The following is a 25,225-nucleotide window of genomic DNA, read 5'->3' as shown; positions in this document are numbered from 1 at the left end:
CCTTTTGGTAAAAAATGTGTATATGCAAATATATTATTACTAAGATAATATACATGGTAACTTCAATAATTTATCATCTTTTTAACGATCACAAAAAAAATACAGATCTAAGAGGGATATACATTTGAAAGAAAAGACCGTAAAACTAGGACACCCTGTATGTCATGGACGAAGCGTAGTAAACAAGACTAATTGCGTCAATGATCGAGACATAGATACGGGCAATAGCTTTTGTTCGATTTTTATGTTAAAGTCTCTGAAGCGTTAATAAAATAACGATAGAAAATATTTAAACGCCGTAAATTAATTTAGGTTCTCACGTTAATTATAATACCGCGTTTTCAAATTCTTTCAATTACTTCTCAATTAAATTTTATCGACTTTAATTCTTCGATTAAAATGAAAAAATTAGATATATCATAACTCTTTTTGAAAGATTTTAATGTATTTGAACATTAGAAAAACTGAATTCATATTTCTTCATGATTAAAATCGTATTAATGATAATAACTCTTCTTTTAAAAAATTTAAAACTCCTCCTCTCCCCTCAACGATAAGCTGCAAAAACGTAGTAAAGAGACATATATATAGTGTATAATCAAATTTTTATAAAGAAAGGACCGTTTCGCTTTTTGACGATGAATGAACATTCCATTCGTAAAATACATTTCGTTTATCACGAAGATTGTGCGGATAAAGTTAAAAATTAACGCACGATGCATGTGGTCCCGAATCGAGAAGCGAGAGCGATTCTTTCCCGCCCGACGGCGATGGCTATAATCAGCTTCATTGCTCATCGGCTCGTACCCCGTCCGGGGGGTTAAAATCCAGTTAGGTCACGCCGATCCCGCGACGAGCCATCGGCAGCCACGTGAGAGGCGTGGCCTCGCGGATCGGTCGGAGATCGCATTCCGTGCGGACTCCGGCACGCAGGGGTCCAGAAAAGAGCGACGCGAAAACCGTGATGTCTCCCTCCCTCCCCACCCTTCCCACCCTCCGCTCTCCCCAACCGCTCGTCTTACCGGTGTCATCGTGGTGTACATAAGCTCCTCCCTGGCCCTGGCCATGATCGTAAAAACGCGCCCCTGCCTCACACCGTCCCTGCCACCGAGAATGAGGGGATGTGGAGGGAGATAGAGACGGGTGAGAGGAGAGAGGAGACGTTGGGGAGGACCGTGTCATAAAAACCCATCTTCTCTCGTCCCCCCCCCCCCCTCTCAGCCGTTGCATCGCGCAACCCCTGCAGATATGCGGTCTCCTTACCCCGCTATCTGCGCGCGAGGAACCGACATTTTTGCAGGGTGGCACCCGAACCCCCCCGGCATGCGGTACCCTACAAAGTACACGTCCTATCCGTGGTCTTCCTTCCTGCCCTCCGCTTCTCCCTGGAGCGTACGTTTTGGCATTTGTACGTTAAAGGGTAGGCACGATGGAGCAGGCTCAAGGTAATATGATTTTGTCTTTGGTGATGGGAATTCACTCATGGGGATCTCAGAATTAAAATTTCGCAGGGGAAGACATCTCATCGCGTGTTACGTTTTAAATTGATATCAAAGTTAAACATAGAATAATTTTTCGAATCTTTGAAGAAAAAATACTAGAAAAATATACGAATCTCCTTTCATCTCCAATGCATAGCAGTTTTCAGACGTAAGACACGTGACATAATTATACATGTGACAGCATAATAACGCGGGATCCCGAAAACGTAAATTTTTCGAAATCTCACTTGCATCCCGGAATCTCGGTTTCCTCTCAACCGTTTCCCTCTTTCTCCCCTCTTTCAAACCTTTTCCTTTCGCCGCCCCTTCATCGCTTCTCATGGACTGCTCTTTTTCCTTCTTTCGCCGACATCGCTACGATTCTTTTTGCCGCCTCCCAGACCGCCAGACCGCCGCCAACCCCCGTTATACCCTCCTGTCTCTCTTATTTTTGCTTTCTTCTCCCTCGCGCTGCACTCACCCTCTCCTCCCCCTCCCCCCTCCCCCCCGTCCACCGATCCCGTTCCTCCCCCACTCTCGCAGCCTTTCTCCCCGGACCGGTAGGAAAAGCGCGAGAGACTTTTATTTTCGCACGTAGAAAAAGCAAGGCGGAAAGGGAGGTTTTGCTGGCAGACCGTTACTGCGAGGCGGACGTTTTTTGCAACAGCTCCGTAATCCGTGAAAGGGTGAGAGAGCGCCGGGAGAAGCCAAAGGCGCCGCGATGCTCGCTCGCTCGCTCGCTCGCTCGCTCATTCGCAATTTGCATAGAGCGATCCGGACGCTCGACTCGTGAGACCGATCGTCGCTTTACGTCGCGTGATTGCATGAACATTATAAGGCGGATGCACCGGTTAATTGTTAGATAATTTGATTTCCTCGCTATACGGAGTACAGTCCATTATTCGTACTGGAAAGGGGATGATTTTAAAATCGTTAATCTAGTTATGATTTCGCGTTAAAAAAAAAAAAAAAATATATATATATACATCGAATATGTCGAATTAACTTCTCTTTTCAATTAAAAGACTTTTTACTTATTTAAATAAAAAATAAGTTTAATTTCTTCCATTATGTTTCGTCTCTTTATATCAAATATGTATCAAAGCTTTCGCTTTTATTCTTTTTAAATTAAAATGTATTTTGCTTCCTCTTTTTCTCAAATGTTTATTGCTCTAATTCTTATAAAAAAAATCAGAGCATATGGAGATGTATCTAATGTGTATATGTGCATATGAGTGATTCCAGTGTATCAAATTCGATTCATTGAACTCAAATAATTATATGAATCAGTCACTTGTGCGAGATATCAAATGAAATCGTTTTAAAAGTATCACGCATAAAAGTATCATTTATATTTATGTAACACGTAACATCTTTATGCTTGAATCTCTTGAATTAATTTTTACTATTTCAATCATTTGCTAAAAACTTTATTTCAAAAAAAATAACAAAATAGGATTGTGCAATGTTTTTGACCGGTGAATAAAGCGTAGAGGAAAGAAATGATATTTTTAAGAAATTACAATAATATGAAAATTATTAATTTAACATGATAAGTGATAGCAAACTTCGATTTTTATAGCCTTTTTTTAAAGTTCGATTGTTTCGAGACAATTGAGGAGTTTTTTTTTTTCGTAACTTCGTATAACATTTTCTTTTCAACAAAAAAGCAGCGTCTTCAACACTATGTGCGTGACACAAATGCGAATTTTAGGATCTTAATATAATCGTATCGCATAAAAAAAAAAGAGTGCTTAATGGAATGAATGCTTAATGAAGAAGCATGGTTCTTTGGTTGGAAATATGCAAATTTACAAAAGAGAAAGACTGCGAAGGGGTGAGGAAGAGGCCTGAGAAACATTTGGGAAAGGGGTCGCGCGGTGGACAATTTTTTGACCAGAACATATTAATGCAGCAGAAAAACCAATAGAAAAACGAGGGGATCGGCAACTGGCAAACATTTTACTATGCGTGAGATTTTTGTTCGAGATGCCGCGGTATCGCAGCTGCTTCATTTCACGAGTCACGCGAGGATCAAATTGTTTTACTGGCATCTTATCTCGACATTCGAAGATTTTCTTGACTACACATGCAATTTTGAAAAAAGAAAATAAGAAATGTTTTTAATAGGTTGCAATGTAGCGTTTACAAATAGCGTTTACAAATTGTAATAAATTCTAATTGGTTTTTTGAGATTTAATAAATCCTGACAAACCATACTAATATTAATAAAACATAAAATTTACTCTCCATCAGAAAGATATCATGAATTTTTCCATTTTTGGAGGGGGGGGGAGAGAGAAGTGATATTTTAAAAGGTAATTGATATTTTTAAAATAGAATATCGCTATAAAGAAAACAAAAAATAATTGAATACATAGATTTCTACAAATGTATTAATGTTTAACAAATAAAATCAAATAGATGCATTTGATATAAACTGAACGCAGTTTTTAATTTATGTTGTTCAAATAATCATCTATTTTCTTTCAAGTTATATTTATTATAATTTTTAAATTATTTATCAATAAATTATATTTATAATTTTTAAATGATTTATCAATACTTACATTTATCACCACTAGTTGTCGACACTATCCGACTTATAATACAATAGCAAACTTTAATCTTTGCAATTTCGCTGTTGGTACGAAGATTATATATATCCAACTTTATATTATACATGGTAAAATAAACGTGAAGTTGGCTACAGAAAAGCAATAACATGAGGTTGCTATAACCAAGTGAGATTGCTAATATGATGTCCATATTTTTTGAACGAATTGTCGAATGTAATAAAAGTTGTATAATATAAATTACAATTAGGAAAAATTATTTCTACAAATATACTTGAAACAATAAACTGATTTTATATTTTGTAAAATTTTATTTTCTTTTTTTAAAATTTAATTTTTTAATTTTTTATTAAATATTATTAAACATTATCGCACACACACACACACACATATACATCTTCTGCATAATTCTATTTTTGGTGAGAAGAGAAAAATATAAATACTCAACTTTTTTATATTTTTAATATTGTAACTTACCGTTATTTATCTAAAATAAATTTAAATGGAACAAGTTTAAATAGAAATACTTGTATCACTTTAAGTGCTTTTTTTTATTTAACATGCAATGATGTAATAAAATGTAATTACAAATCATATCACGCGACGATCATAACGATCGTATCTTGTTTTGTAGGAAGACATGTCAGAAGATAGTGCTCGGGAATGGCAAGAATAGAAGATGTTATTCAATACTGAATCGTTAAGTACTCAATTATGTTCCTGTGCAAAATGTTTGTGTGACAAAACTTCAAGACAGATGATTTATAGATACTATATCTATACTTAATACATACGCAATTATATTATAAAAGTATAAGTTATCAAAACGTAGAAAATAATTAGCTAAAATCTTTCAGCTTACATCGATGTGATAAGTCGAGCGGTAAAGAGGTAATCGGTAAGCAAATACATAGATTGAATTCTATAAAGCGCATATACGCGCATTTTGTTACAGTATATATGACATGAATTTATAAATAAATGCGCACATATGCGCTTTATTCGCATATATGGAATCCAGCCATGCTTATGCTATTATTATTAGCATAAGCTTATGTCTACTATATTAGTCTACAAAAAAATGAACAATTATTTATCTTATATTTTCAAGAATATAAATGTAAGAATTCTATCTATATGTGTTGAATAGGTATGTGGCGTTAAATAGCTGTGAATGCATAACAAAAAACTTGGACAAGTATATATTGTACTTATAAATGTGCAAAAATAGTTAAACATTAAATAGAATAAAGCACTATAATTAATTAATTTGTAATTTGATTGGTTCATTTTTTTACGATCATTCTTGAGGATCATTTATTTTTTACAAATTACATCTATATATCTCTTTTATTCGAGAATCAAATGGAATTTATTATCGAAATCTTATATAAAAATATTTGAATTTAAAATACAAGTCAAGAAAAACACATCACACGAAAAATTTTTCAAATTGAGTCAATGATAAAAGATATTTTCGACTTATCTTAACACAAGCAGCTTTTTAGGAACTCGTAGGCGCTCTATTCTTAAGTCTACTTTGTAATTTCTGGAGCGATATTAATTACGGCAGTTTGTTTACTAAAGCTAAAAAATATAAATCTTTAGTATATATAATACTTTCTGTGATGGTAATTGCGATCCCCTTTTGAGCAAGTATACACTCGCGTTGCGTTAATTTTCATCTGATGTAGAATATAAACTATGTGCGTTTAATTAACTAACAAAGAAAAGTATACATTAAAATCGATGGAGGGATGCTTACACATGTTTTCTTGTAAACTGGAAACTACGTATCTATAAAACTACATTTTTTTCTCTTCCCCTCTTTTTATCTCAAACGTTACTAATGGAAGCATCAAAAAGATGTGGAAGTTTATACACAACCATATTCATACCATATCGGACTGCCAGTCTTTGGCTCTTTATCAGTGGGAGGTTCCGTAAATGCTTCATCTTGCGTTGCGTCCTTCATCGGATTACTACCGACGTTTTTAGACTCGTTTATGACCGCCGATACTTTATTGTAGATTAAAAAAGGGCGTGACTCGACTTGCGTTTCTGGTTTTAAATTCGTCTCCATCTGTGCAGTGTGTACGTTGTCTCCTTGTTCCTGAAAGGACTCACTTAGCAACCTGTCTGTCTGCGTTTCCAAAATTTCCTCGATAAATATATTTTTCCGATATAATAGATTTTTTACTTTTATTATTTTTGTAGAGTTTTTGCTTACTGGTAAAGAAGTGGACGATGGTGGGGAATCGTCAGTGTAATACACCGTTCTTCTGGTTCCAGCATGTCCAAGCGCATCTGATCCAAAAACTCTACTCGGTCCTGAATAAAATTGCATTGCAAATTATATTATTGATATTGCTAATAATTGATCATCTCTTTTATTCTAAAACATTACCAGGTAAACGGTAGTCATCGGTGCTTGCATCTGAATCATTTCCACCTGTGTCTGATTCATATGTTTTACTGTCTGATTGTTTGGAATCTTCGGCCCACGAACGTCGATTCTATTAAATAATTTTACCATTATTGCATTAACTCGTTTATAGAAATCATTAACAATTATTTGAATTATTATGAAGATATTGGTTGTATTAGATAACAAAATCAATTAACAAGGAAATATAAAGACACATTACACAAAATATAATATACTTACTATGTACAATTACTTTATTTACCTTATTAAGTAGCTCTGATCCAGCTTTCCTGACTCTGCGGACTAAACTAGCCCCAAAACCTTTCCTATGTTTTAAAAACATGTACATAATAATTATTATAAAAGTAAATATTTCATATAATTTAAAAGAGATATAGAGATTAAATAATACAACTTTTTATTGAACGTACTTCTTAGTAGTGCAGCTGTTTAATTTTCTATAATGCTCCATAATCTTGTCTTCTAATTTCTCTTTTTGTCTATACAAATGATTAACCTTATCTCTGCAAATATATTTATAAAATAAAATTTATAATAAATAAGAAATAATGACATATATAATGATATGTAATGTATAAAAAATTTATATAATGTGTAAAATATAATGTTTAATAAAGATAATTTTTTATACTAACGCGAATAATTTTTCTTCCATGTGATAATGCTCCTTATCTTGAAGCGAATGTGTTAAAAGTTCATGGTATTGCGTAAATAATAAGCTTATATGCTCCATTAAAGAACGTCTGTCATTATCTAATCCAGAGTTCATTTCTAATAGCATCTAAAAAAAAAAAGATAGAAAAAACATACATATTATGAAACATACATTCTATGAAATTTTTATAATTAAGACTTGGTTCTCTCGGGCAGCCGGTTTTATGACATATGAATGAAATGAAAAATGATGTGCAGTAGTTTCCTTACAATATACAATTTTATTTTTTAATTTTCTCTTAAAAATATCATCCTGAAATTTATAAAATATATGGAAAATTAAGATATTTGTTCCATCTATTATGTAGAAGTATAAAATAATTCCTGAAATAACAGGTCATTTTTCAGTCATGCTCAAGCGACCATGACTTTAACTGTCTCTTCCTATGTACAGCTGAAAAACGACTTGTTAGTTTAGAAATTATTTTATGATTCTACGTAATATATCAGGCAGACATTTGTTTGTTGGATATTTTGCAGGTTTCAAAATTACAAAACTTGTTTTTTAAGAATATCTAAAAAATAATAAACAAATTAAAAAATTATATCGTGCAAGAAGCTTATTGCACATCATTTCTCGACATCTATGATGTCATAAATATGGCTGTTCAGGAGTCAAATCTTAACAAGTTAAAATATTGCTATAAAATCATATCCATACATCACATCGTTCATTAAGGCTATTGACTTCTAACTTCAAATCCGAGCATTGTTCGTCTTTAACACTAAGTTCACCCTGCATCTCGGTCTGTTTTAAGCTGAGACGATTCATTTCAATTTTATTCTTTCTGTAATCATCTTGCAAATTCCTATACTCTGCTTTCAATCTTTCACTCGCAGTGTATAAATTTCTAAAGTCGTCCTAGAATATTTATAACATCATTAGAATCATATTATAACATCATTAGAATCTTTATTTTTAATTATAAATAAAATAAAACTATATAGGTAATATTAAATAAAGATGTATATCAAATGTAATGCAATGTGTATCAATATATATCAAATATATATATTAAATATTAAATAAATATATATATATATATATATATATATATATATCAAATATTCAAGTTTTATTTTGCAAATAAATACCTTCAATTTTGAATGCTCCCCGCGCAAATTATTTAAACTTTTTGTGTTATTAATCAAGGCTTCCCGTTCAGATTGTAGCGTTTCACTTCTTGCTTCTAGTCTCTCAGAAGTCTCACGCAATGTTCTATTCTCATTCTTCACGTCTCTTAAATTCGACTTAAGCGTATCTCGCTCGCGACGTAAATTTTCATATTCATTGTTCAATTGTTCATGCAATGATTGTAAGGTATTCTGATCGTGAAGTAGCGCAGAATATACATTCTGCTGTGTGCTGCGTTCTTTCAGGAGCTAAATATTCATAAATATGTTATATTAATATATATTCACATATATGTTATCATGATTATATGGATAACATTTTATTTAAAAAAAATAAAATAAAATAAACATAAATGATAATAAATAATCATTATAACTATACAAAACAAAAAAATTACAAAATCAGAGTGATAGCTAGATACCTCTTCTTTCTCTGCGACAAGTTGTGAATTGGCCAATTGTAACGCGGTATGTTGCGCGGTTAACGAATTGCTTTGCGATTGCAATGTTGTTATATGAACCTGGAGTTTCGCATTTTCAGATAATAAATGCTCCATTGCTGTTTCAGACATGGATAATTTTACTTGCAAATGTTCTAGTTCTTGCTGAAATTGAATAATAAATTATAACACACATGCGATAATTCTTTATCTTCTAAATGTAAATACCTTTAAAGGTTCTATCATAGTTTCTAAAGTCTCATTAACATCGCTTTCCTTGTCGGTAGACTCAGATATCATTTCCTCGCTGTTTTCTGATATAAATGATTTTTTAATATGATTTATCACCTCTGGTATTTGGGCAATTCTGCAACAATTAAATTAATTTATATATATATATATATATTTATATATATATATAAATGAATCTCTTTCCACATATTACTCTCATTTTTTATCCATACTTTTCTAATATAATATCTAGAGGTTGAGATAACAATATATTATCGCTAAGACCAAGTTTTTCCAAAACTGTGTATAATTGTTGATTGCTTAGCTTTTCTGCGACGAGATTAGATTGAAGTATCTCTAAAGTTTCTCTATCAATCGCAGCTCGTGAATCGAGCTCTTTACTGGATCGTTCAATTTCTTGCAATCTAGAACAAAAATAAATTTCATAATATTCGAAATTATTCCGAGAATGATTTATTATACAAACGATCAATTTTTTCAAACGTACCTTGATATCTGTGTAACACAATCCTGTAACTCCTGCTCAAGTTGTACTACTTTTCTCTCCAAGACTTCGATTGTGTTTGTTGCTTTATCTAAGGCTACATCTTTTTCCTAAAATATTACATAAAATTATTTGCCTATATTAAATATATCACATAAAAATTAATATTCACCTCAATCGTTTCTCTGCATTTATGAATATCACGTTGAGCGGCATCCTTTTCTTTCTCTGTCGCTGTTAGTTTTGATTCGAGATTAAGACATTTGGTATTAATATCGTTAATATTGTTTTCGATAAGCTTTAATTCCTCAACTTTTTGATTTGCCGTTTCCAAAGTGCGTTCTAATTCATCAGCACGTCGTTGCACGCTTTCCAATAATAATTGAACACGTTGCTTCTCTTTCACCGCAGTATCATAATTTTTTTCCAGTTCCATCATTTTTACATGGTGAGACTAAAATAAAAAAGATATAAGAATTCAAAGATATAAGAAAACATAATCATTATTAATATCGAGACAAACTGTTTAGAAAATATGTGAATTAACATACTTGAACTTCTTGTTGTTGCTTCTCGAAAGATGTTCGTTGATTTTTAAGAGTATTTTGAAGCTTTTTATTTTCTTCCAATGCTTGTTTGCAAACCAATTCCAAGTCGGTATTTTGTTGTACAAGTCTCTCTTTATTATCATTCAACGATTCAATTTTCAATGAAAGTTTTTTCTTTTCCTTTTCCAACTCTAATACACGAGTGGAATTTTCATGGAATGAACTTTCTTTCAGAGAATCGATTAAAGTGTTTAAACGACGATTTTCCAGTTCTAATTTTAATGCTCGTGTCTGAGCATTACTCGTTAATTGTTCGGACAGTCTGTTATCATTGTGTACTGAACAAAGAAATAGTCAAACACAGTTATTTAACCATCTTAATAAAGAAAAAACTAGTCGAATGCAATTTTTTGAAACATGAGATTACCTGGTTCTTCAGAGTCACTAGATCCAGCTAATGCAGCTTCACTAGCAGCAGCTTTCGTTAATTGATGCAGTTGTGTATTTTCTTCAACAAGTTCTTGATATTTTTCTTTGTCAGCAGCACGTTCCTATAAATTATTTTCAATTTGTTACTATATTTTATTACAAACATTATTAGATTCATATTATAAAATTTTTAATGTTTTTACCAAGGCCATATCATTAAGTAATTGCTTATATTTAATAATTTCAGATTCAAGTTCCAATACTTTGTCTGCTCTGTTCCTTGACGAACTTAATTGTTCTTCAAGCATTTCTCTGGTCTCCATTAAAACTCTTAAATTTATAATAAAAATCATGTTACATATCTCAATAAAATATAATATTAAAAGACAATCTATTAATGTTACATACCTATTATCTTCACGTAATTCTTCTATCCGAGTTTTATAAAATTCAATGTCTGTAAGTTTCTCTCTGTATCGTGTTACTTCTATTTCTAAACGATCTGCTCTATCCGCCCTTTCAATTACAGCATCCAATTCATCCCTGTATGATTTAGCAGTGCGAGCTTCATGCATTAATTCTTGGTTCTAAAATTACAGATTTTATATATTTATTATAAAGATATAAATTGCTTAATATATGTTACCTCTTGTCTTAGTTTTATAAGTAACGCTTTATTATGCTCCAGTTCTTCTTTACATTCGAGTAGAGCTTCCGTCTTTTCCTCTCTGCAAGTTTTATGTAAAAATAAAAATTATAACACAATACAAATTACACAGTACAATTAACAAAAAACAATTCTTTGATAAAACAAATATAAAAATACAAATATTTAAAAATAACAAATATAAAAATATAAATGTTTCTGAATTTTCTACTTATCCTTTCATAACATTTATATTCTTATGAGTTTTATGAGATTTATAATGAAGTAAATAATAAAGATTTACAATAACATTCTATGATACAATAAAGAGCTAGGAGTTTTTAAAAAATACACACAATTCTTGACGTTGTTTTCGAACTTTAGATTTCCAGTCAGCCAATTCAACCGCATAATGATGACTGTCTTCTCTTTCCGCTTTAGCAACAGGATGAGATTGTTGCACTTTACTTATTTCCTCAGATTCTGCACTGATAGATGAATCATTTCTTTCGATACTATCATCCAGCGCTGTATCTCTCCATTTCTATTTTTATAAAATATAACATCATATAAACAACTGTAAATAGTTCCAAACAAGATAATCATCCAACAAAAGACTAGCTCATACCTCCCGATATAAATCCAATTCTTGTATCCATTTTTTTATTTGGATAAATAGATAACCCATATTTGCGTTTTCCATAGCATCTTGTGTGATAACTATATCCTGATGATCTGTAACCTGAGTATACCCAGATTTATTTAAATTGTTTTTTCAATTACGTTAATATAATTTATTTCAATAATATTCACTTTTAGTAATCACTTAAAAATTAATATTTTAAATACCTGTTTAATGCACTCTACTATCGCAAGCTGCATGTCAACATGTAGAGTTTTTATTTTGGTGATAAACTTCTCCTTGTTTGGACACTGAACAGCACATCCAAGAAGCAACAACAACAATAACTTCATATCTGCTATATATAACTCTGGTTCCTTCCCCAAGTTTGCAATGTCAGGTAATTTTAAAATTACATGATCCAACTCTTCCTCATAAAATTGCTTCATATTCTGTATCACAGTTCTTAAGTTCTTTGTACGAATAACAGGATTGCCATTGGATGGTGCTACTTCATCATGTAGTGGTTCTGGATTACTATGAATAGGTATATTTCAATATAAAATCATCATAATGGCAAGTTATAACAATTCAATGTTTCCTCTTATGTACCTACATTTGTAAAAAAACGCTATGTAACAAGACACCATCCACTAAGTCCTCATAGTTCGCCAATACATTGGGATTCTCCAGACAACTAGCAAACTAAAACAACAAAGAATATATAATTAAGAGTATATAATTAACATTCCATTCGAATAGAATTGCAGTATAAACTCAAACAATCTCAACGCATTACTCTCATGTATTAATAAGAAAACATCTAGATTTCTCAACCGAAAGAACTAACCCAAGTGACCAATGGTCCCGCCAGGAAGTCGTCGATCTCCGAGGAGGCCATTTTCGCAGATCTTTACGCAAGATGTGCGTGTACACAGTTCTCATCTGTGTGACGACGTTGATGCTATTTTTCCCACGACGAGGTGCCGTGAAGGAAAATCAGTATCATTGGAGACCGTCACCACGCCGTTTCTCGCTACCGCGTGAATCTTCCTCGGCGAAGCTCACTGAAAACTGTATACGATCCCTTCTCGGGATCAGGTTGATCGCACGCGGAAACCAAGTGTTCGCGCAGTTGTTCAAATCGCCGCACGATCACGTCGACGGACGGCCGCACGCGGCTCGACTGCGGACGACGTGCGGATCATCGGCGTACTCGACCTCTTGGTGTTCGTCATTCGCACGGAATGAGAGGGAATGTTACCGTCTCACTGTCGCTTCGATCGCACCGAGGTCGAGTAGCCGGTACAACGAAAATCTTCAGGACTCTCACAGCTGATCGTTCTCATAACAAAAACAGCAAGATCGCGATCATGGCGAGCGTCGCGCGAACGCGACCGGCTACGAGTCTGTTCGGATAGAATTGCGTAAAAAACGCATGCCAATGACCAATGGCACGCGTACATTGGAGACTGCATTTGAGAAAAAAATTTAGTCATAATTGTAAAGTCATAAGCAAATGATTAATCGGAGTTTTAGCCTATTTTACTCGTCCAAAAATAATCGACTCTGATAGATCAATTTGCTTACGTCTTACGATTACGATAAAAATTTTTTTTCGTGCAATGGTCTTTAGGCCTGTTTTACAATGGCTGCGTTTCGATATTCACTGCTAGTACTGAAAATATATAGTTCAGGTCGTATATTATAGATTTTCAGTACTTACAGTGAATATCGGAACGCAGCCAATGGCTGCGTTTAGCAGAGAAAACAGATCAGTGAGCGTTCAGTGATTCTTTATTATGATTGGTTTCTACACTTCATTCAACGAAGATCTAAAGGCAAGAACCGGTATCGTGGCAGTAGGCTGTAAGAATGGGCCAATCACAATCAAGTATTCTCCCCACATTACACATACGATTGGTGGACGCCGCCAAAGTTTTATAAAATTGCGTTTTCGAACACAATTACAAGCGAAAGTAAGAGGGTTAATTTGAATTTTCGGTTTCATTCTCTTTATGATAACCAGCGGCCTATAGTGAACGTTGTGAATCTTGTTGAGTTTGACGAAGAATCTTATTTCTCCATAAATATCAGTGAAATCAATTAATTACCCGAACGAGATGAATCGCAATATAGAGTTACCGTGAGTGTCCGCTCAAAATAAATCTGGAATATATAATATGAAAACAATGTAATGTATTTGTTAAAAGACATCAGATTTATCTTTTGTTACTTTTGAATTCGGTTTTATATGCTTCGATTTTATTTACTAGAAGTAAATACGTGACGCTGCAAGCTCTAAAATTTTCAAAGCAAGAATATACAAAAAGATTAGGTTATTTTTTTTGTCTTTAGAGGGGTTACCTCCTTCTTTTGGAAGCAGAGCAGGAGGAAAACATTTGACAAGTGGCCCTTCAACGAGTCTAACAAATGCAATGCTGACTGTATGGCTGCAGCTGGATTTTATGTTATCGGGAACAACGACGAGCCAGACTTGGTTGCATGTTTTATCTGTAACAAACAACTTGATGGTTGGGAACCAAATGATGATCCATGGTATGTTAAATGACTTATATGTATATAATCGTTATTTTGATCAGCAAAAATTTTAAAATTAAAAATTTGCAGGAATGAACATGTAAAGCATAATCCTACCTGTCCATTTGTTAAATTGAATAAGCAAGATGAAAAAGCATGGACCGTGGGTGAATTGTATGATTTATATAAAAAATATACGATAAAAGAATATGTAAGTATATATTTTAATTCAATACTAATAAGATGGAGTAATAAATGGAGAAGATGGATAAATTCTAAGTACTATAAATATGGCATATGGCACATTTGTAATTTTTTTGTTCATAATAAAAAACAAAATATTAAAATGAATTTCAATAAATTTATTAGTACAATCTAGATTCAAGTTTAATTTAAAATATTCTTGAAATTTCATGTTGTGATTTGAACTTTTATATTAGTTAGAATTTTATTTTATCTTATTGTTGGTACAATCATGCTTTTATAACATCAGATTAATTTGTGTTTTTAATAAATAATTTGTGTTTTTAAAAAATAGCCAGTCTATTTAATTTGCTTTATGTTTTGTAATAGTTTTACAAATTTGTTTTGCAGATGGAAGAAATAAATAAAGATATAACCATACTGAAAGATGCAGTAGAACAATTAAAGAGCGAACTATCTGTAAATAAAATATCACAACAAAAGAATAAAAAGAGTACTGACTGAATTGTTACTGTAGATATTGTATGGTATAGCGATATCCTTTCTGTTATAGGGATTATTATGTTAATATATTTTGTATCATTTTTTTAAAAAAATATAATGAGTAAGCATATTCGAATTTTTCCTTTCTTATTTAGTTTGTCTACTTTTTTAATTTAAGAATTAGATATTTAAGATATTTAACATTAAAAATATATGACTTGGTTTTTGAGGAAAAAATTATCTTATAATTATCTTATAAATCTAAAATTGAACAGTTTTTTTTATTTATAAGTGATAAAATGGCAAGATATCTGGCAAAATTTGTCTTTTGTAACTGAAAATGAGATGAAAAAATAAATTGAAAAAAATACTGAATAAAATACTTATACTTTTGAAAAAACATCTCTCTCTGAAATTAGTATGTAAAATATATAGTTCAAATAAAATTATTTGAAGGAAAATATTCACATGTTCATAAAACAACAAATTTATCTATCACAATATCTTTTATAATAAAATGAGGAAATATCGTGTACATTAAAATAAATTTTGAACAAATGAATTATAAAATATAACAAGTTTTATGTGGTTTAGGAAAATATTGATCTGTTATATTTTCAATGTTTCTGGTTAAATAAATGTCATTTCTATTAATATCTATTTCAAAAATTCAATGCATAATCAAAAAATAAACCGCAAACAATACGATGAAAGATGCATAATATGATTATATTACTTTGATAATTAATCAGATATTATTAAAAGCTGATGATCTCTTGGAAGTTAAAAATTTAAACAATTATCTCATATTATATTAATTTTATAATGCACGCAAAAAAATTTAAATTTAAAATTTCGTCACGTGATCCATATTCGCCGATAATCCAATTTCAAGTAGCGCTAAAACTGGCCCTCCACTTTTTCAAGAGTGAAATTTGTGTATGTATATACAATGCCGATTGATCAGAAACGGATTAACGGTCCGGACATTTCTGTACCATACGACATTTATATTCATTCCGAAGTAAAAGACAATGGGATACAACCTAATGCTCCAAAAAGACACGATGGCCGCTCGAATAACGAGCTTAGAAATATATGTAAGGTTAAAATTGAGGTTATATCACGTGTATTTACATACTTGATTCAGAGATTTCAATTAAATTTCGACGAACTTTATTTACTATCAGCCAAAAAACATCTGCAATATCTTAAGCTGAATAAAAGTGTTAATTTTGTTGTTTAACATAAGAATTAAATTATATACCATGGATGACAAGTCTACATTATTTAATTCAGTCAAATTAATGAGAATTTCGGATCGAAATCATTCTCAAAAATTAATATCTGAAATTTATAAGAATAATTTTATTTCCAGTTATGAAAACAGGCATAGTCAGTCAGGCAAAAGGCTCGGCTTATATTGAGATGGGTGACACCAAAGTCATTTGCTCGGTATTTGACCCTCGAGAGATACCAAATAAAACTGGCTATTGTGTGCAAGGAGAATTATTCTGTGAGTTTAAATTTGCACCTTTTTCTCATCACAAACGGAAGCTACATCAACAAGATGCAGAGGAGAAGGAATATAGCCTGATAATGCAAAGAGCTTTAGAACCAGCAGTATGTCTAGTATGTATCTTCTTTTTATTCACAGATTTATTCATTTAAATACTTTGAAAATAAGATATTAAAAATTTTCTTGAAATCAACAATTCGTATACAATTTTAAGGCTATAATTATTAATCTGTGTCACATGTGTTTTTTTCAGCAAGAATTTCCTAATTTTCAAGTTGATATCTATGCAATAGTTCTTGACAATGGGGGATCTGCATTGGCTGCAGCAATAATGGCAGCTAGTTTGGCTTTGGCAAACGCTGGAGTACCAATGTTTGGTTTAGTTACAGCATCTACCATTGTGAGTAAACAATTATGAAAATTTTTAAAGGAAATTTATAGTAACAAATATTTTACATTGCTTTCAACAGGGCATATGCAAACAAACATATCTAGTGGATCCAACAGACACAGAAGAAACTTTTTGTTCTACAAAAACTGAACCAGGCACAGCAGACGATCATGGAATCATAATGCAGGCTGCTCTTCCACAACATGGCCAAATTTCCGAAATATTCGTAGTAGGAAGTGTAGATGTGAATACTATTGAACATTCAATGGACCTTTTGAATAAAATGCACAAAGATATCTGTCCTTTGTTAGAACAATGTCTCGTAAAAACTGTATTTAAAGCATTTCGTCCGAACAACAAAAAAACAGATGAGAAATAAAGAAGATATAAATATTTTTAAGTCCTTGTTTATATCTTTATGACATTTTCTTGTTAGTACTCTTGATATTTGATCGAGAAAATTACTGGCGTCTTTACCAACTATAGATAATTATCGATATATTATTTATACTCATTAATATGTACTTATACCTATTTAAGAAGTTATCTTAAAAAAAAAATAGCTATCAATTTATCAACTATAAATACAGGCTATTTTTCTGTTCTTTTTTGCGTTTAAAATGAAATAATTATATACTGTGACGTCTTAAAGAAATGATGAAATCCTGAAAGCACGTAATGAAAAGAATATTATCGAGTCTTCGTTGCAACCCACGATAAAAAATCAGAATGTTGATACATTGTGAACTTGTGCAACGCAGACTAATTTTAAACATATTATCTATATTTTCAGAAAAATGTGAACAATGTTGCTGGTAAAGCAGAAGATATTTGCTATTCATTACAATATTCCAATTCGATAAAAAAAAACGACAAAATTTTCATCTGTTCGTTAAATAAAAAAAACTAAAATGTAAAGACGTTTACTTCATTAAATAAAAAAACTAAAAATATTATTTAATATTTTTGTTGTTTTGAAAACATTAAATAGTATTAAATAATATTTTCTCTGTCCAATAATTAACAATAATTAAGAATATATTATATCTTTTTTATTTACAATGATAAAATAACGAAAGAATTATAAATTATTTTAGATCATATTTAAAAGTACAATATAAAAAAATTTTGCAGCGGCAGAACCTGGATTAACAATTATTTAAATATAAAATAAAAATTTGCTTTAATAGAGTAATTAGGAAGTAATGACAAAGAAAAATCTGAATTTTATATATAAGTATCTTTTTATATATAAGTATTCAAAATGATGTATGGTATTATTTTTTAATTACATTTCCATTAGAGCATATATTTACTTATTTATATAAATAATTTTTGATCCAGATTCTGAAATCGCCGCTGAACTTTTTTGTATTATTTTGAAATGCGATTTAAAATAATCTCTAAGTTTCATAATTTTTTTTATATTATAAATTTGAAAGTTAAAAAAAGAGATCTAAAATACATATATATCCTTAATAAAGGAGACCAAACAACTGCGGTATAAGAAAAATGAGTATCGTTATCACGCGTTATATTAAGATATCGTTAGATATATTATAACGAGTTCCTCAGATTGCCTGTCGCCTCTTCGACGGCCCGAGGCTACGCGCGTGGATGTTGCAATCATCTTGCGTGGATCGCGCGGAGCGGTAAAAGATGGGTTCGTAGTCGACTCTTGCGCGTCACGCGTCCAAAACCCCGTCTCTCATTTTCACCTGTTCATTCCCGGCGGTTCGGATGATCCCCGGGAGCTGACGTGTTTCCAATAAAAGAAAAAAAAGAAAAGAACGAGCGATAAAAAAAAACAGAACAGATAGGGAAAAAAAGGGGGGCATGACGCGCGCACGGCGGCGTCAGCACGCGGAGGATCTCGCGGATCGTTGAGTGGAGGATGCGAGGCGAGTCGCCGCGATCGTACGCGGTTAGAGGAACAGGAGGCGGACACCCGCGTGTCCTGACTTCGGTTTTGCGCGCGACAGAAATCTCTTCGTCGAAGGTGCCGCCGCGCCACCGATCGTCGGCCATTTTGCTAGCGGCCAGTGGGGACGGCTATGGCCATCTGACACCGCGCGCCGATCTCTGTGCGGGCGCGTTCCGGTCACGACGACACAACAACGCAGTTACGTCGCTGCGTCACCGTTACGGGACACGCGACGACGACGACGACGTCGACGAGAGCAACGACGTGGAGAACGGGAACGGGGACGGCGATTCACGTGTCTAGCGGGCCTGTGTCGACAACGTCATCCGCGACAGTTACTTGTGTAACTGTCGCGTGTGCGTGACGTCTAACCTATGACTCCGTTCTGAGAGGTAGAGAGAGAAAGAGAGAGAGAGAGAGCACGTTGTGGGAGAGCGCGGATATCCCGTCGCGGAGGGATGCGATCGCGACGACGGCCGACCGATCCGGCGGACGTCGACGTCCGCGTGTGAGCGCGCCGGCGAGGAACGCGCCCTCGGTGTTTTTATTTACATTAAATCCGCGGGAGGGACGCGAGGATGCATGGCGAGGACGCGCCTGAAATTGTGCGAAGAACCACGCCGACATTCATCCCGTGAAAGGAGCAAACGACGATCTCGAGATCTCCGTCGCTTCCCGGTAGGACGCCAACGAAAGAGGAGGAGGAGGAGGAGGATTTGGAACGATCATCCTCTGCGACGCGCTCGAACGACTCGACCAAGTTTCATCCGTATCAATCCGAGCAATAACACAGACCAGCGCCGAGGAATACTCCACCGTTACGGCGGACACTTATCAGCGGATAGTCAAAATATTTTTATAAGATTGTAAGCCTATAAGAGAGCAAAGGAGTATGTACGTTACAGTGATTCCACATCTAGAAGAGTCTTATTAATTAATTCAGTCTGGATCATTTCGATATAGGGAGAGTTACCAAATCCTCAAGTGGATATTGTATGCTGTTTTGTTGTGCCGCATACGCGAGAAGAAGTGCTTCAGAATAGAATCAGTTCAGTGCCATGTACAGAAAGCCAAAAGTTTGTTGAGATTGGTGCCGCAAGTGATATGAGGCGTATCGAAGATAAGGCTTGACCGGAAGGAGAGCTTGGATATTCTGATACTTTATATTTTCTTGGAAATATGGACGACAGAAGGGTAGCGGATTATTTTGTTATCGCCGGTCTACCTGGTCAGGATGATGAGCTCAGCGAGGACAATGAAGCTAACAATAAGTTGGAGGATTGGTGTCAGGAAGGCACTCATCTCAAGGATATGCATATGCCACCACCTATCACGGATCTTGCCGTAATATTCCCTGCACTGGGAGAACACTGTCCGGAGGAATATACACTATTAGAATATACTGTATCCGGTTTCCCAGCGGACTTGAATCATGGGAGTTTACGGACAAATGAGTGTTACTTGTGCTATAGAAGAGGGCGAGATAAACCTCCATTGGTTGATATTGGTAAGAAAATCAAAGAAATCGAGGATTCATGAGGCAATCATTTTGAAACGATGTGTGACGCATCGATTTTAATTATAAAATCTAAATATTCTAATTAACAAAATTTTTAATAATTTTCCATGTTGTTTCTATATTGTTGTATTATCTAAATGATGTTTTACTTTATAGGTGTGATATATGATGGGAAAGAACGTATAATGCAAGATGCTGAAATGGTATTAGAAACCCCTAAGGGCCATGTCGCAAATGTGAATAATTCTACTTCGAAAATTTTTGTAACATATAGACGAGCGAGTCGAAAGATGCCTTGCAATTCCCTTGTGGTCACAGACATATGTGTTATCTTGACGAATAAAGGGGAAAGCCCGCCGCACGCATTCTGTGTTATTAATAAAAATCTGAACAAGGGGATGCTAGGCAGCGATGTGTTTTTGTGCTACAAGAAATCTATGAATCGCGCTAATTTAGTATCGTTTAAACCGGCGATACTCTATAAATATCCCATGGTGGATTACAACAGTTTCGTCTTTCCTAATTCTGTCGCCATGTTTTGTTTACCGATGGGTGCGACTATAGAATGTTGGCCTAAAGTAGCATGCAAACCGAAACCGGTATTCTCGACGTTCGTCCTAACGGTCGCCGATGCTGCTCAAAAAATATATGGTTCAGCAATAACGTTTTACGAGGAGCTTCAAATGGAGCCTGATACTCCAAATTGCAAAAATAATCAGGAAATTATGGACACAGTCGAGAATAATAAAAATAGTGGTACAAAATGTATTTCATTAACTTAATTGGACAATTTTTGACTTTTCTATAATTGTGAATTTATATATAACATATATTCCACAATACTCTCTCTATTTTGTTCCTTTTTTCAACAGATAATATGGAAATAACTAAAGATAAGCCACAAGTAAAGATGAAGATGTTTAAGAGAACTGGTATACTCAAGAAGCTCAGTATATTAGAATTGGAAAGATTGCAGTATACAGATCCTGCAAGCCAATCACTGAATATTAGTAAATCTATATGCATACTGTCTCACTGGCCATTCTTTGACACGTTCGAGAAGTTTTTAGTTTTTCTACATCGCATGGTGAACAACAAACCGCAGAATGTCCCAATCGAGAAGTATATCTCGTATTTTTTATGTGATATACCGTTTCCGAGTCCGCAACGCCCACGAATCTTGGTACAGCTCAGTAGTCAGGATAGATTGATCTTGACTCAGCCGGAGGATTTAGCGCTGCCCAGATCAGGCGCAAGTTTCAGGCAATTACTGATAAACTTGGGACCTGATAATTGTTTATTGATATTGTTACTAATATTAACGGAACAGAAAATACTGGTTCACTCTTTACGCCCGGATGTGTTAACTTCTGTGAGCGAGGCTATTGCTATGATTCTATTTCCTTTCAAATGGCAATGTCCTTACATACCATTGTGTCCTTTAGGATTAGCGGAGGTAACATATTAAGTTTACATACCAGTTTTTTTATTATACAAATGAAAAAAAATGAAAAAGAAACTAATGTAATTTAAATTATAGGTATTGCATGCGCCATTGCCATTTCTGATCGGTGTGGATTCAAGGTTCTTTGATTTATATGATCCTCCTTCTGATGTCAACTGTGTAAATTTGGATACGAATAACATAGCGATATGCGATGATAAAAAATATTTAAATGTTAAATTACTACCTAAAAAGGCAGCCAGACAACTCAGAAATTGGTTAGAGCATTTGTCCTCTAAGATAATTTTGTGGGGAAAAACTAGTTGTTCTCAGAAAGGTATACTGTTTTTTTATTTATTTATTTCTACTGTTATTTTTTATCTACTAATATTAACATTTTGTTATTTATATCAGATAGAGGAGATGAAGACTTTAGTGTGGACAGAGAATTTCAACAAAAACGAAAGGAGCAAGCTTTAGAACTCGAAATACAGGATGCTTTCTTAAGATTCATGGCAACAATTCTCAAAGGTTACCGAAGCTATCTGTTACCGATTACGAAAGCACCAACTGTAGGAACGACGGATCCGACAAGTTTATTTAATATTCAAGCGTTTTTGAGAAGCCGTGATAAAGCCCATGCTAAATTTTACACCATGCTCGTCAGAACGCAAATGTTTATTAGGTAAATTAATTTATATTTATCCATTCTGTTCAATTGTAATTTTATCTTAATAAAATCTTAATAAAATTTTATCTTAATAAAAATATAAATTTTATAGGTTCATAGAAGAGAGAAGTTTCGTATCTGATATGGATATGGCAGGGTTAGCGTTTTTCGATGAATGTACAGAACGAGTTGAGGAGGAAAATGGTACGAATAAATATATTTTTTATTTTGTACAATATATACATGCATCGTAATTTTTCTCGTATGATTTTCAGTAACTCTTTTGGAACTAGATGAATCTCAACACAGTGAACGTACAGTATTTATACCTCCACCTGAAGCAGGGACAAATCAAACACCAATAATATATAAATCGTTCAAATTGAATCCGGATCTAATGAGGCCTCAGAAGAATTTCTGTTTAAAGAATCCATCTTTAAGTGCCTTTGGTATGGTACCTGGGAGTCCTATGGCTCGTAGAACAAAGCATGAAATCAAAGTTGCTCAAAGGATGGCTCGAAAACAAGTAAATGAAACGATTGACTATATAAAAATCTTTTCACACAAGCAAATATGCATGTTTGATTTCTTGTTACGTTTTTCTCTTCTTTTCAGGCTGCGATGCCGGATAGATGGGGTAGATGCCTGCTCGGTACATGTCATAGTCTTTGGTTTCTGCATTTACCAGCCATGTTACAAGTCTCTAACCAACCTGCTGCGATTTTGCATCAGGCTTATGAAGTATTAGTCAAGATGCAGAAGTTACGTCTTGATCCTATGGAAGAGGTATAACGATTTTCATATTAAAGATAGCTTTATTATTTTTAAAGGCATATTTTATTTGATTATTTCTTCAGGTATGCTACAGAGCTATGATGCAACTTTGTGGCGTATATGGGCAACCAGTTTTAGCTGTAAAGTTATTATTCCATATGAAACGCAGTGGCGTTCAACCTAACGCTTTAACATACGGATTTTACAATAAGGTGAATTGTCAATTATTTTTTAAATTAGCAAATAAAATACTATAATCAAAAAATGTAAAACTATTTAAAGATTTTTATAATTATATTGAAAAATAATTTAGTTATTTTAGTTGATTCTCTTTGATATGTTTATAGGCTGTTCTGGAGGCAACTTGGCCTTCCGATATGACAAACTCAAGTCAGTTAATGTGGAACAAATTACGGAATGTCATCGTTGGTGCAGCTCTATTTAAAAAGGCTGGAAAAAAGAGTGCTAAAAGACGATTGAGCTCTAATATGGACTTTTTAACCGCTGATAAGATTGAATGCATGGAGCATGCGCTTTCTCGGTCTAGTCTCGACAGTTCCCATTCTCAAGATACTGAAGCTGCACATAGTGATTGTGAGTTAATTAATAATTTAATATGATAATATGATAGTTCAATTATATTACTTTTTTAAATAACAATCTTTTTTCTTATTTGGCAGCCACTAAAGGCAGTTCTGTGTCGGATCTACCCGGATTCGGATCATTTGAATTAAAAACTAAGCTTCTTCGGCAGAATAGTATAGTGAAAGATCAAACAACGCTAAGTATGTTACAAACGGACGAATTGGAACAAACACCGAGTAATCCAAGGTATTTTATTATATGTTTAGGATTTGTATATTAGTGTTGCTCTCAAGTTTGCTCCATGCTGGAAGCGCTTGTTCTTTTAGATTATATTGTTTCATTAGTATTACAGTAGCGGGGATGCACACAAACGAGTATTCATTGTGTAGACTATTCTGTCATTGTTAAATCTTATATAAATAATCTTTTCGTCTTTTTACAGTTAAATTTTATAATGCTAATTTGCATGTATAGGCTTATGTAGATGTAATATTTTCCATGTAGGCTAACGCGCAGTGTCGAATCGCCATTAAAAAGTCCCATACGCACACCAGTTACGGAAAATGACCCATTGGGTGCTCTCATTAATGACGAAACACCGATTGTGTCACCTTCCGAGGAAAATGATTCAAATTGCTCAACAAGTACTTTAACGGTTTTAAATAATACGACTGAAGAGAGACCAGGAGGGCCGCTCTTATTTAGAAGGTATGATATTTTACATATTGTATTCGCTTGAATTAAATATTAATATAAATATCTGATTTAAAAACAACATTCAAAAGTATATGCATACCGCATATTATTTTCGAAAAAGTTATGATTATTATAATTAAAAATATAAATATTTTTCGAAATACAAACGTATAAAAAAAAATACACAAAATTGCAATCGTATAATTCGCAATCATTTAATGGGAGATTTAATTGTTACTGGTAATCAAAGTAATTGTGAACATTTACACAACGAAAGTACTTTTTTTGTGGAGAGACTAGTTGCGTCAAAAATGCTTTTTGATTTTTGAAGATGCATTTCGTAAAATCACATACATGTATGATTTTAAGTACAAGAAAATCATTTTGTATCTAAAATGTGTGTTTACAGCAACATCCTCCCACGTAGTGCGACGTTTCATCAAGCGGTAGATGAAAGTGGTATGACAGTGGGTGGGCATCTGCAGAGGAGTGAGACAATGCCTCACTCCGTGGCGCAACAAGGGGAACAGGAGAGAGAAAAGGAGAGACTGGAAATAAGCAGTCTTTGGTCTCAGAATAAAGATAGTGTAACATCCAGCCTCTCTAGCTTAGGATCTAGTCTTAAACTTAGTTTCGGGTAAGATATTTTTTTTGTGCGTTTAGTTTAATAACATACACATCGTGTCTGTAGCCAGAGAAC

The 25,225-nt window shown here is 33.6% G+C and overlaps 4 protein-coding genes across 10 annotated transcripts in view; 3 read left to right on the top strand and 1 right to left on the bottom strand.

The window, feature by feature from the left end:
* Positions 1 to 4,348: 4,348 nt before the first annotated feature.
* Girdin (protein girdin) lies at positions 4,349 to 13,195 on the bottom strand. Of its 3 annotated transcripts, none has more exons than XM_011639130.3 (23): positions 12,626 to 13,195; positions 12,392 to 12,480; positions 12,003 to 12,312; positions 11,782 to 11,895; positions 11,510 to 11,697; positions 11,154 to 11,235; positions 10,916 to 11,094; positions 10,711 to 10,837; positions 10,506 to 10,629; positions 10,082 to 10,416; positions 9,703 to 9,984; positions 9,534 to 9,640; positions 9,259 to 9,450; positions 9,023 to 9,161; positions 8,777 to 8,959; positions 8,316 to 8,603; positions 7,882 to 8,082; positions 7,142 to 7,287; positions 6,917 to 7,009; positions 6,748 to 6,811; positions 6,465 to 6,573; positions 6,288 to 6,388; positions 4,349 to 6,200 (listed from the first exon to the last, which is right to left on the bottom strand). In XM_011639130.3, exons 1-23 carry the CDS (start codon positions 12,674 to 12,676, stop codon positions 5,934 to 5,936), a joined length of 3,771 nt encoding a protein of 1,256 aa, XP_011637432.2. In that variant the 5' UTR covers positions 12,677 to 13,195; the 3' UTR covers positions 4,349 to 5,933. The 3 variants fall into 3 exon arrangements, with proteins under 3 accessions (XP_011637432.2, XP_011637588.2, XP_011637512.2); XM_011639286.3 differs by having other exon boundaries at positions 4,349 to 6,170; XM_011639210.3 differs by having other exon boundaries at positions 10,088 to 10,416.
* Positions 13,196 to 13,723: 528 nt separating this feature from the next.
* On the top strand, positions 13,724 to 15,133 carry Det (baculoviral IAP repeat containing deterin). Of its 2 annotated transcripts, none has more exons than XM_011639491.2 (4): positions 13,724 to 13,969; positions 14,134 to 14,334; positions 14,407 to 14,527; positions 14,911 to 15,133. In XM_011639491.2, the coding sequence occupies exons 1-4, from the start codon at positions 13,959 to 13,961 to the stop codon at positions 15,022 to 15,024; spliced, it is 447 nt and encodes a 148-aa protein (XP_011637793.1). In that variant the 5' UTR covers positions 13,724 to 13,958; the 3' UTR covers positions 15,025 to 15,133. The 2 variants fall into 2 exon arrangements, with proteins under 2 accessions (XP_011637793.1, XP_011637709.1); XM_011639407.3 differs by having other exon boundaries at positions 13,729 to 13,921.
* A 734-nt stretch (positions 15,134 to 15,867) lies between these two features.
* On the top strand, positions 15,868 to 17,313 carry LOC105427702 (exosome complex component MTR3). The gene is made up of 4 exons (XM_011639603.2): positions 15,868 to 16,103; positions 16,382 to 16,635; positions 16,776 to 16,922; positions 16,993 to 17,313. The coding sequence occupies exons 1-4, from the start codon at positions 15,956 to 15,958 to the stop codon at positions 17,290 to 17,292; spliced, it is 849 nt and encodes a 282-aa protein (XP_011637905.2). The 5' UTR covers positions 15,868 to 15,955; the 3' UTR covers positions 17,293 to 17,313.
* A 1,263-nt stretch (positions 17,314 to 18,576) lies between these two features.
* The window catches only part of Crag (DENN domain-containing protein Crag), a 10,625-nt gene continuing 3,976 nt past the window's right edge, over positions 18,577 to 25,225 (top strand). The window contains exons 1-14 of one of the 4 annotated variants that reach the window (XM_089077066.1): positions 18,577 to 19,703; positions 19,801 to 20,344; positions 20,513 to 21,112; positions 21,229 to 21,812; positions 21,897 to 22,137; positions 22,215 to 22,485; positions 22,583 to 22,674; positions 22,746 to 22,996; positions 23,086 to 23,256; positions 23,328 to 23,456; positions 23,592 to 23,838; positions 23,925 to 24,075; positions 24,334 to 24,537; positions 24,935 to 25,162. In XM_089077066.1, coding sequence (XP_088933192.1) covers positions 20,017 to 20,344; positions 20,513 to 21,112; positions 21,229 to 21,812; positions 21,897 to 22,137; positions 22,215 to 22,485; positions 22,583 to 22,674; positions 22,746 to 22,996; positions 23,086 to 23,256; positions 23,328 to 23,456; positions 23,592 to 23,838; positions 23,925 to 24,075; positions 24,334 to 24,537; positions 24,935 to 25,162 — 3,497 coding nt within the window. In that variant the 5' untranslated portion in view covers positions 18,577 to 19,703; positions 19,801 to 20,016. Of the gene's footprint in view, positions 20,345 to 20,512; positions 21,113 to 21,228; positions 21,813 to 21,896; positions 22,138 to 22,214; positions 22,486 to 22,582; positions 22,675 to 22,745; positions 22,997 to 23,085; positions 23,257 to 23,327; positions 23,457 to 23,591; positions 23,839 to 23,924; positions 24,076 to 24,333; positions 24,538 to 24,934; positions 25,163 to 25,225 lie in introns of all 4 variants that reach the window. The other 3 variants (XR_016139319.1, XM_089077067.1, XM_089077068.1) reach the window with 3 other exon arrangements.

The sequence above is a fragment of the Pogonomyrmex barbatus genome, unplaced genomic scaffold, assembly GCF_055798465.1.
Source record: "Pogonomyrmex barbatus isolate J1 unplaced genomic scaffold, ASM5579846v1 scaffold2, whole genome shotgun sequence".
Lineage (NCBI taxonomy): Eukaryota > Metazoa > Arthropoda > Insecta > Hymenoptera > Formicidae > Pogonomyrmex > Pogonomyrmex barbatus.
Note: the sequence above shows the minus strand (reverse complement) of the source record. Positions and strands in the feature narration are given on the sequence as shown.